Source organism: Pyrgilauda ruficollis, unplaced genomic scaffold (assembly GCF_017590135.1).
Source record: "Pyrgilauda ruficollis isolate IOZ18807 unplaced genomic scaffold, ASM1759013v1 scaffold41, whole genome shotgun sequence".
In the NCBI taxonomy this organism is placed as follows: Eukaryota; Metazoa; Chordata; class Aves; order Passeriformes; family Passeridae; genus Pyrgilauda; species Pyrgilauda ruficollis.
In genome coordinates this window covers 4,045,301-4,057,715 of record NW_024525601.1, presented here as the reverse complement: position 1 = coordinate 4,057,715, position 12,415 = coordinate 4,045,301, and the positions used below count along the sequence as shown (strand labels likewise).

Below are 12,415 nucleotides of genomic sequence, written 5' to 3'. Positions count from 1 at the left end.
CTCCAAGACAGGCTCAAATCCTGGCATCTGGAATGAACTTGAAAGTGTGTCAGACTGGCTGGTCTCTCACAGCATCACTAATAATGCTGCTACAGATTTATAAATAGGGGTACCATTTTATGCAGTCATGGGTGAGATGAAGGGAGAAATGGTGTTTCTGGAGGAAACAGGACATTTTGCACTGCTGCCCTCTTACAGTGTGTTTTGTGATTAAGGACTGGATTTCCTGTTGGTCATTTGACATTTATAAGGACCTACCTCTGTGTAGCACCTATTTTCATACCAAGACAGACATATCAGCATTCTTTCTTAATTTGTCATACTGCCTTTTACCTCAGCCCTTTACTTTTGGCAACTCTGCTTTTCCTACCTTTATGTTAATGAACATTTATGTTGCTTCCTTCCTTGAAACACCCCAACCAACACCGTCAATTAAAACATTTGTAAGACCCTGGAATCACTACTGAAGATCTGTTTCTGCTGTGGTACTAACTGAAAATGCTGAGTGATACCAGCTAGTTAAAAGAGCAAGAAGGGTAGAACTATTTGGGAATTGCACATGCATCTTTTTAGGGGTTTTTGCCTCCCCCTTCACCCTGTGATTGCTACACCTGCCTCCTACAGCCTAGCTCTGCTAGGTTGTGTGCTTTTAGTGGCAGAGATTACTTAGCCGTGTGCCTGCCCTGTTCTTAGCACAGTGGGGCTCCCAGTCTGATTTACAGCTTCTAGCTCCTGCTATCATACAAATAATAGGAAGTAATAATGACAGTAGCCTCTGTAATTCATGTTGTCCTTGGAGAGCGTGGGCAGAGTCTTTAAAGCCAAGTTCTCTGATCTTTTCAGTCTTCTCACTTTGTGGCAGGGACAATAGGAGCCTAGTGATGGGTGTTCCAAGGAAGCATCATACCTCTCAGCCTTTCCTCTGCCTTGTACCATTTTGCACGATTTCTGCCACCTCATCACGGTGCAGCTGTCACACAGGGGTATAATGTTTCATTTTCCTGACTCACTCTGTGGAATAACTGAAAAGTAGGTGCTGAGATGTAATAGTTGAATCTCACTGCCTGCATTAAAAAAATCACAGGGTAGTTACTAACTCAAAAGTTGGTTTCAAACTTGACTGGAAAATAGGATGATCTGAACTAACTGTATTACTACCATAAAGCCTTCTAAGGTTAGCCATTACATCAGTTACTGGAACACCTGTGGATGAAATGTAGTTGGAAAGGCTTGCAAGCATCTTACCAGGCAAGTACCTTTTGAGAGTGTAAAGCTGCAGAAAGGAAGTACAAAATGCAGGAACTACAGTCAGGCTTGAGTGGGAAAAATAAAATGAAACTGGTCTAGTTCATTAATGGAAGGGATTATTTTTTGACTCAAATAAAAGAAGAAACATCTGGATTTTTTTAAAGACTGCTTTAGATGAAGCAATCTTTAGCTAGTTTTTACTAGTAACAGCTTAAATCTTACCCCTCTCTTTGTAAGCATAGCCAGCAGTGCCTAGACTTTTGAGCCAGGATTCTTTTAGTGGTTATTCTGTTCTGTAAAATGGTCAGTCATTTTTTGGGGAAAAGAAATATTGAAAAGCAAGTCCAAAGTTTGTTCACAAAGAGAGAAGGAGAAAGAGAGTTTATTCAGTTCGGTAGAGGTCCATTTCTTTTACTGGAAAACATTTTCATTTTTCTTGAAAAACAAGATAGTGCTTGCCTCAGAATTAAAGGAATGATTATTTTGCTCACATAATTCATTCACCTTAGCTTTCATTATAGTGAAAAGTAGTTCTGCTACAACCTTTTCTTTCCATAAGCTACCTGCAAGAGATTATTCTTTATGAAGTTTTGAGGTTGATGATAACATGATACTTGTGCCTTCTGAGTGAGAAAGGAAGGGACAATTTTCCACCGAAGGAAGTGGCAGAACTAGAAATACTTCAAAGAGGGAGTAGGAATTTTTTTTTTTACCCAGTCTTCTAACTTGTTGTGTGGAAATAGAAATTTAGCTGCACAAAGTCATTTAAGAATTCTAACTCTGGCAGACACTAATAGAGCAACTAGATATGATTCAGTTCTCATTCTGAAGAGGAAGTAAGATGCCATGATCTGGCAGAGTAATGACTAAACTTCAGAGGAGATTCCAGTATTAAGAAAAAGTTAATGGAATAGGTCTAAGAGTAAAAGCTAAGTGAAATACTATGTGGAATACTATGGATGTGTAATGGGTACTACTTAAAAATATTATGACTGAGGCTTGCAAAGTATGGAACAAAACGGGATCCATGAGGAAAAGTCAGGCCAGCTGAGTGCCATTCTAAGTGAAGGAAAAGAAATATATTTCACATTTTAAATGCTGCTGTTGGGAGAGCCACAAAGAATGGGAAATCAGTCAGTGAAAGGGAAATTGTAGTTGCTGAGATTAACTAGAAAAGTAAATATCTAAGGGTATGGAACCAAGCAATGTGAGTGTCTTCCACTGTATTCAGCAGAGGAAGCCTGGGGAAATTCTTTGCTGGGTTTTGCAGCACCTTAGGGTTTGTCTTTAAGTGTATCTCTGTTTTTCACTTGTGGCAGGAAGCACTCCAGCTTGTTTTCATCAAGTAAAGACTTTCCAAAGTCAGCACCTTAATCTTTTTTAAACTGGCAGGAAACATCTCCTTGTCCTTTCATTTTCTAAGCAGCTCCCTTGAGCTATCCTCCACTCACTGCTCTTCAGTGACCTATTGTCTTTCTAGAGGTGCACCACAGTGTATATGTCAGTTGAGCCTCGAGTCTTGCAGCTCCCACTAGCAAGAGCTAGTGTTTTCACACTGTGTTCAGCTTCTGTTTTCTGAGATTGCCCAGACAATCTCAGAAAACAGAAGTGAGGGTTTTTATGCAAGGCTTGAAGTCAGTCGTCGTAGGCAAGGGTAGAATCAAAATCTTAAAAGTCAAACAAACAAAAAAATCCAAGTAAGTCATTAGGTCCAGTGTTGTCAGAAAATGCAGTGGGGCATAGCTCAGTTGTTGGCATCAACTTAATGACCTGTTTTTATTAAATACATATCTTTTACTGGAGGCACAGAATTTTACTCATAGCTATATATTCTTAAAGATTCCAGGGCAATCAAGGACATTTAAAATTACTGTGTCAGATAAAGAGGTTGCAAGAACGGTAATAAAATAAAGAAATAAACCACCAAGACTAGATCATCATGATAAAATAGTGTATCAGTAACACTGTTTCTGTAATGAAAGATTACATTTCACTCAATATTTTTAGCATCTGTCAGTTCAGCAAGTAAAAGAGAAATCAAAGCACCTTTTTTTTTTTTTTTTTTAAGGCTTGCAATAGTGCTTTTCCACATCTCTCTTGAAAACATACCAACAAAACGAAATGCACAAATGGACATTACAGTTTATCAGGAGGCAAAATGAATTTCAGAACTACTGCCCTGATTTGCCTTGCTCCCCTTAGGGACAGCTCACCCTTCTCTCTGTGGTGCCAGTGCTTGTGAATATGGGTTGAAAATCAGTTAAGAAGTAATTATGAGGTGAGAGGCGAATATCATTCAATCAGCCTCTACCTATGAGACAGAAACACGGGAGAAATAAATTGACACTGCTTTTCATAGCTAATGCACTTTAGTATTTAATATTAAATGCTGTATGGTATGCTAATTAAATGCCTGGAAGAGTCAGTGTCAGGGCAGCAGCTCTTGATTACAATGCTAGATGGTAGGAGTTAGCAGAATTCACATGGGACTATGAAGAATTTCAGTGGGACAAAAGCAAACTGAATGAAGAGGTAGTACCAGCGCAGATTTCAGTCTCAGTAAATGCTAAAATGTAAATTTGAATGGCTTTTAACTTGTAAAGGGTTCAAAGCTGAACACTGCACTGAAGAAAGGGCTGCATGTTTCACTGTAAACAATACACAGCAAAAAACTTTCAGTGTCCATCTGACATTGAAATAAATCCAAACAGAATGCTAAGGGGTATGAAGAGTGGATTAGAATACAGCAATTTTCTAAAATCCAGTTGTAGAGAAACTGAGGTATGTTAAATGAATAAGCAGCATTAAATAAAATGCAGAAAGGTAATCCAAAATTTCTAATACTAAAAAACAAAAGGAATGTTCAAGAAAGATGAAAGTTCTTTTCATTTACCCAAATAGATTTTGGAAACCACTAAGAACAATAGTGGAGCAACATTTTGTCAGCAAATAAATAAGCTGCTGATTGGAAATAAAGGAGAATCGAGTAATGCCAATATTATTTTATAATAATTAATGACAGAGGTTTTTAATAGGCTTGTTAAAATCATGCTTCCAGTTTTAAGGCAACCTCTGTTGTAAGGCTGAATACATCACTGTGAGAAGCTGTATCCTATTTTTAACTCGGCATTAAAATTCTTTTCATAGACAATTTGAGCTGATTCCTCAATCAGAAAATCAATAAATGATGCAATATGGGAGTTTGAGTGTCCTGATCTTAGGCTCTGTGCTGCTTCCTGTTTAGGCTTTCTTTAGAGATTCTGCATTAGTGGTGGATTCTCCAGCTTGTTCAATACTGCCATCAGGATAATGCTTTGTGTGATGGAAGGCATTTCATGAAGGTTGTGCTCCATCATATGCAGAAAACGTGTGTGCTTTGAATACGATTTTCTCTCCTCTGCATAATGTAAGTGTAGTTGGTTCCCTTAACTAAGGACCATGAGCTGCTAAAGAGAGACCTGGCACTGAGGTAGAGCACGCTGGATAGTACTGTGAATGGTTGCCTTTACTTAATTTCACTGCTTAGCACTCATATTCCCAAAACTAATGCTGGAAGCTTTAACATAAGGAATGAAACCATAAGGCAGCAGCTGTTTCTAGCAAGTCATTACTGATGAGTATTCCAGTTGTCTGGGGTAACCTGAAGGAGATAATGAAGAATGGGCTTTGGAAGAAACTAGTTTTAGAAGATACATCTGAAAAGACACTACTTGGTATTGACTTTAGGTTCTTTTTTTCTTGGGTTTCAGATTTAAAAGAGAGTTTTGGAGTCCTTCCTATGTCTTACCATTTACATCATACTTGATTCGCTGCTTTCTGTCGGCCAAGTGCAGCTCAAGAGCTGCTTTTTGCATGAACATGCTCTTGATGTCTTCTGAATATCTACTGCAGTATTGAGTGCTGTGAAGAGTACAGCAATAGAATTTAAAAAAATTTTTTATAGGATACAGTAAAATTAAAACAGAACTGTTTATTCATAGAAAGTATGAATCATCCTTTATTCGTACAAAGTAAGGATTTTACCAATTCAGAAAAGTGTGTATTTCTATCAAATTAATATTCTTGTGGGACTGGGCACAGGGACAGCAAGCACATCATTTTCTCTGATTTAGCACTCAGGTAAAGTACCTTGGCCAGAATTTTCCAAAAAACTGGTTCCTGCAGTTAGCTCTAGATATGATATGATTAATAGTTATCACCTTTTCTGGCAGGTTTTTCTGGCATTCCTCTTGGCTAGGAGTTTTGAAGATGTAAGCCAAAAGTAGAACTGTGGGCACTCAGAAATACTCTTCATCTTAGAATATCCTGGTTAAAATTGAGAAGAAGCATTGGAAATGTTTTCATTCTGTTTTTCAGAAAATAGCTCTTCATGTAAATTGGCCATTAATTTCCTTCCTTTCCAGAAAGAGAAAGTGAAGAAACAAGTAAAATATAGTTGGTGCTGTCAGAATCTTCTCTGAATCCCAGTTAATGGTACAAGAATGTGGTCTTAAAAGATTACACTTTACTTAGGCTTTACTCTTCCTTCTCCCTTCCCAAAAAAGCTGTACCAGGAAAGCAATCCATAAATCCCTGTGTCCATTTTATGGCATGGTGCCTCAAATGATGAATGCTGACACGTTTTGATTTAAAAAAAAAATGCAAGTCCATAAAAACATAAAATCAGCTTAGTGAATTGAATGTTGCTTCCTTAACGTTTTTTCATCCTGAACTCATTTGGTAGGGGAAATGGATATTTCATCAGACATGGATTTGACGTTCCATCACATTATACAGTAAACAGTACAAACGATGTTATTTTTTTTTAAATGGAGAAGCTGGAGGAGCTAAGACACTAGCTGCTGTAAGGCACTGGTTATCTCATTTAAACAGATATTAAATGTAGGTGCCAGTGGTGTGATCATCAGCTGCTTCCCACTTTGTGAATAAATTGCTTAGAAGGAGTCTTTTTTCCTACCAGATGTGACCTAGATTTAGATTTCCAAAGGCAAAAAAAAAAAAGTCTATTGTGTAAAAAAACAATTGTGGGTAAAATGCATGGTAAATGAGCTTATCTCACTTTTCCAGGTGTTTAAGCTAATGTGTTATGGAATTACAGCTTCATTTATGAAAAATAATTGAGGAAAATGTTCCAGCAAATCAAATTTGGATAAAGGCTTAGTATAGTTATTGTGTTGTTAGCAAGTTTTTAAATGGAAGAAAGAAAAGGGAGCCAGCACAGATAATAAAAATATAGAAATTTGTGAATCTGTGAAGAGGCTTCTGTAAAGGGTCAGGGCAGGCAGTGGTATCCCATCTATGCTGGGGTCCTGCAGAATGTCTTGGAACAATATAAAGAATTATATGCCTGACAATGCTTATGAAAGCAGAAATTTTTCTTAAAAGACCAAGCATTGATATCTGTTGGCCCTGGATAAGATTAATGGCATTAGTAGGTTAAGTGTGTAAACATCAAAAGAATAACACCTTTATTTTTTTCCTCATTGCTATTTTTCTTTTGTAAATTCCCTAGGGGCTGCCACTCGAAAACCAGACCCGGAGCCTGAGAAGCAGACAGATCATACTGTTAAAATTGCTGGAGTCATTGCAGGCATCTTGCTGTTCGTCATTATATTTTTGGGAGTCGTGCTGGTAATGAAGAAAAGGTGAGCAATTAGTGGATGTTTTCTATGTCCATATTCATAGTGCATCTCCTGCAGCAGTAGTCAGTTTGATATTGATAAAAGTATCCAGCCACCTTCGTACCCACAGAGAATTAATGTTTGTGTCTTTGTTATATATAAAACAGCTTGAGGTTAACGATTCTAGCACTCCTTACACCAATAGTGCATGGTGGACTCTAATAATCAGAGTATCTGGTCCTTTGTGAGTCTCCACCCTATTTGACAGATCAGCTGGAAGCTAGATGTAGTTTCATTTTTGTATGTAAAAGAAATCCTGAGTCAAACAGGAGCTACAGCTAAGGTAATTTATGCTGAGAATGAGGTCTGTACTGTTCTGCATAAACTTTGTTTCCTGAAACAATGGAAAATGTTACAATGGTGCTGAATGTTTCCAGATGCTGGTTCAACACTCTCACGCATTGAGATTGTTTTGCCTTGAATATAATTTGAAAACTGCTACGTTATTAGAAGTGTAAGGCTTTTAAAACTTTGTCTTCCTCAACACTGTAAGAGATAAAATACTAACAGAAAAAAAACTAACAGGAAAAATGTAGCTAGGGAGGTGGCACAGATAAGAAAAAAAACTCCATATGATCTTAGAAGCTTAGTCTAGATTGGGAGAAATTAATTAGCAAATAGAGTCAAGGTTTTAGGTTCTGTAATGAGCAATGTGAGATTTGCAGCTGTTTGAGGTGAGGCTGGGAATGTGCAAGTGCTGTGTGAAGGGGCTGAGTAACAAATTCTCCTTCCACTTCTGTCACAGTCTCCTTACTGTGTCCCATAACCCCTCACCTCCTTGCTATTCCCCTTGAATTATCCCCTTTTTTTCCTCTGAGAGCAATCCTGGCCGATTTGGCTCATCCCAACCCTGTGTGATTTAATTGTATGTTAACTAGTTTGGCAGGTCTGAGATGTCCAAACCCCTGAGCTGCCTGAATTTCTTCCAGAATCTGAACAGTGGAGGTGCACAGCAGAGGAGGCAGCTGTCTGACAGTGCCTCAGGGCAGGCAACAGAAGTAGCTGCTTTTCACTCTCTGTGAAGACAGAGGCAGGGCCATGAGTTAGAAGGGCTCTGTGGAGAGAAAGGCGAGCTGTGGCCAGGGCTGGGGGCCAGGTCATGACAAGAGGTATGTGAAGCACTCAAAAGCTGCCATACAGAAGAGACTGAGACTTAAGCCCCAGGGTGAGTCTGACTGGGGCAACGGAATTGACCCAGTAATCAAGTCTGCTCCATAAAGTACAGTGTAGCAGAGTTGAAGTCTATTCTGACTTTGCAGTACTTTTTTCTTCCCACTTCCGATTTCTTGCATCATTCATACCTTCAATTTTAACAGTTGAACTCTCAAACTCCTCCCTAGGGCCAGACAGAGCACTTGGCATGCAGGGAGGAAGGCTTCTTTTATTTTCTGGCCAATCCTTCTTCACACAATTCCTGACCAGCATTCATCATTCTCTCTGTTCAGTTCTGAGCCTCTCCTTAAGTGTTTTCTGCCAAAGGTAGAATGTATTCACCCAAGGGAGACAAGTTATTCTTCTTCTTGAAGGGAGAGCATTGCAAAATGATCCAAATAGTTTCAAAGTGAATAAGGTGTCTGGGTCTCTGGCTAAATGGATGCTATGCCAGCTCCTGCTTACTTCTCTAGAGAAAAAGTCTTTGATAATCTAATTATTAGAGGCAATACGCTCAGATCCTAAGTGTTTGCATTAATGCAGAAGGATACTTGATTCCTTCTGTCTTCCACAGTGGAGTAATTATTATTCATAGTAATTCTATTGTTAAAGAAAAAGTGCATTTTGTGAGCTTCCTTGGTTTTTGAAATGAATCTGCTTGTGACAGAGATGGAGCTATTGAAAATACAAGTCCAGGGACTCTGTTGCCAAATACACACAATTTCATTGTGTAGTACAGAAAGAATGATACCAATAACTTAAAACATGTCCCAGAATGATGCTGCAGCCTTGAACAAAACAAACTGAAATGAGTTGAAGCGAATATTAAAAAGTAAGGATGATTCATTTGTGTAACAGGATGTGACTAGGCGTTAATGAGAGTTTTGGGAGGTGGGTATATTGTGTCCCAAGCCTCTTAAAGCATCTGCTGTAGCATAGAAGATCTTGAATACAATTACACTCATGACTTAAGCAGAAGATGAACCGATTATTCAATAGATTGTTATTGGTGCATTAATTCACTAGGCTGCTGAGGGCCCCTATGGTTTCACCTTGGTTCAGTTACTGTGTATACATTATGCATTTGAAAAAAACGTATAAATATGCCACAAGCTTAGTGTGACTGTAGTGATTTTGCAGTTCTGCGATATTTTAGGTGCTACTTCGGGAAACAGTCTTATCAAGCTAGTGAGCCATTTGACTTCTGCACTTGATCATTTTATTTCATTTCCTTTATCAGGAGCTTTACTGGTGTAAAGATCTGAGTGAAAAATAAAATAGCACCTTGTAATTCAGTGGTACCTTTCCCCTGAGAACCTCTTTGTTCTCTGCACCTTTATGTGCAGACTTTCTGGACTACAATGGTGTAGCGCTGAGTCTACGTGCTTTGAAACTTTCTTGTTTGGAGTTGGCTACAGCAAAATCCCATTCACATTCTGCTATCCCAAGGCATATCCCAAAGCAAATGTGTCATTCATTCTTCCAGAGAAAAGAGTCTTGTGTATTTGATCTTCAGATCGTACCAGTAGATGAAACTGACTCTGTCCCTGGGGCTTCACAGTACTTAATTAACTTAATATAAAACCATTTATTTCCATTGTCAAAAGATTTGGAAAGCAGTTTCACTTGTGTTATAACCATGACTTTTCCCAGCACATTCCTTAAGTAGCCACCTCATTTGAGTCAACAACCATTATTTTGCTTGGTTGGTTCCAGACACCAAAGATTTTCACAGATCAGTCTCTTGAACTTTTAATTCATTAGCCAAGCAGAGAAGACCAACATCCAAGGAGGTTTTCAGTGCAGCACAGACGTGCTTTGGATATGCCCATTATAAAAGCAATATGTAATGAAGTTCTGCAAATGTCAATAGTCATTAAGCAGCATTATTAATTTCACTATATAATTGTCTTCTGAAGTAGTTCTGTCATGAACCAGAGAGATTGATGGCCCAGCAATTCAGTGCATGGTTTGGAGTCACTAGTGAGGGTAGAAACGTCATGGATGCTGAAGCATTTTCTGTAGGGACACTCAGCTTTTGACTGAAGTAAAAGAAATTTGTAAACTTGGTACATGGGGCAGGGGAGGACTTAGTGCTTTCCTCTTTATCTCTCCACTTGTTTGTTCATAGTTCTTTATCCATTCTGTTTTGTCTTTTCCTTATCCATCAGCATTCCTGCATAGAGGTGTTGTGTAATGTAGTCTAGGAACCTGCAAGCTGTTCCTAACCACCAGTGTGGTCACATCAATGAGATGATTCTTCTCTGTGAAGTTAGAGTAGTTCCAACAGGCTTTCCTCTCCTCAGATATGCTCTGTATCTCTCACATAAGAATTAACACAAAGTTAGATGAAAACAATGTATGTGTTTCCCCAAAATTGATCTACAATAAAGTGGATTTTGAATCTGATCCTGAATGGTAAATCTTGGGTAAGACCCAGTCATTGATCTACTTGCATAAGATTTTATAAAAACATTGAAAATAAAGAATGTACCAAGTAACTTAATGTTTTGGTCAACTTAAAGGACAATGAAAATGAGAGCACTGTTGCTGCAACCTTTGGAAAAGCAATAACAGTTAAATCAAGACTTGCATAAATTAGACCCTTACTGCTTTATTTTCTCCTTTCCTGTTTTTTTTTTTCTTTATATTCTATTTAAGTTAAATTTAAAAATTTGCCTAAGTTTGTGAGTTAGTGGTCCAACATTTGCTTAAAAGCCCTTTCTGTGTCTTTGGGGCAGCTGTTTCAATGAGGGCTGCCATTTTGTTGCTGCAGTGGGAGTGCAGTAAGGAAGCGGTTATTAAAATTTTATTCCATTGGCTTCTGATTCAGTTGTAGAATGGAGTTTTCAGATCATAGAAAGGCTGTTTTGTTTTGTCTGGGTTTAGTTTCTGTTTTCAGCTGTCTCTGTCCCTGAGCCTTCCGTGAGTTTCTAATGTATGTAATTGTAGCATCTGTTTAAGTCAGAGACCTTGGTTCTTGGCAGTGGATAAGGAAGATTTTTGCACTCAGTGGAGCTGGGCTGGGAATGCATTGTTCCCATTCCCTGATAGCAAATCAGGCTATTCAGTTATACATACACCTTTGCCAACAATTTCAAACACTTAGGATAGAATCTGAAGATAATAAGGCTGAAGGAGAATTCCAGCCTCCTCTCCCTGAACTGCGTTTTTCCCTGTAGGCCAACTGTAAATGAGAGATGATGGAAGAAAACATTGAGGTAATGACACAGTTCCAAAAGTTTCCATTCTGATGGGTCAGTCCTTCTGCAGCCAGCCTCCTGTGCTGATTCTGGTAAATTTTGTAGTGAGGCCTCTTTCTGTAAGTGGTAGTCATGAAATTAATTTATGTGTTCAGTCCTAAAAGGGTTAAAAGTGCATAATATTGTCACTGTATGCGGAAACAGTTTATTGACATAAAATAACCTGACCAGGGAAGTGACTGAAGAGCTACGCTCTTAAGAAGATTTGGCCTAAGTTGGCCAAAATCTTTGCATCAGTCTTTTTTAACAGAAAGAAACTTTTCATATATAGACAGAAACTTTAATTTGTATTCATTATGTAGAAGGAAAAATGGAGCTTGTCCACATTTCTTAAAAAAGCTAAATCCATTCAGTTATGGATGATGCTTTAGCATGTGGCCTGAGATGCTTGTATAAAACTTTCTGCAGGATTTTAACATATTCTTTTTACCTGTTTCTTTCAGTGTAAGGTATTCTTGAGAGAGAAAACCTTGGTACTCTTTTTCAGAGACTTTTATATGGAAAATCTCACAACTGTAGCAATATAAAAATAGCTGGCGCTTGAGACTTCCAATTTTTCTCATGTTACGCAAATGCTTAATGGGACATTTACACACAATAAAGTTCCTGGATTTTCAGCATTTTTTTTCATGAGGAATAATTTATCTCTATAACATATTTGGCAGAATTCTGCATACAAGTACCAGCAGTGTTTCGCTGATTAATTGTATTTATTGTTGTTTCTCAAATTATATACATCTTTTAGAAGTATGAGAACATTTGTACTAATTACATTAAATCTCTCTCGTGGCAACATATGGCAAGAAACAGGGTTGGCAGTGTCATGAGATTCTAAATCGAAGTGAGAGAATGAGTAATTCTGAAAAGAAAGGTAGGGGGAAATATAATTATGACTGAACTAGAAAAAAACCACTTGCTTATAGTGCAGGTAAGTGCTTTGATAGGACCTGATCCCATGCTCCCTATGGAATGCAAAGAGGTTTGCAACTGTTTTGCAGCTTGCCCCTTACTCTGTTCTTAGTTATCTTCTAAAACTCAACTTTAGCAGGTACACGTTTTCCAGATGTACCA

The 12,415-nt window shown here is 38.2% G+C and overlaps 1 protein-coding gene across 8 annotated transcripts in view; it reads left to right on the top strand.

Annotated features, from left to right (window-relative positions):
* Positions 1-12,415, top strand: part of PTPRM (protein tyrosine phosphatase receptor type M) — a 437,865-nt gene that overhangs the window by 281,426 nt on the left and 144,024 nt on the right. For all 8 annotated transcript variants that reach the window (XM_041477609.1, XM_041477608.1, XM_041477613.1 and 5 more), the window contains exon 14: positions 6,761-6,893. In XM_041477609.1, the coding sequence (XP_041333543.1) occupies positions 6,761-6,893 (133 nt within the window). The remainder of the gene's footprint in view (positions 1-6,760; positions 6,894-12,415) is intronic.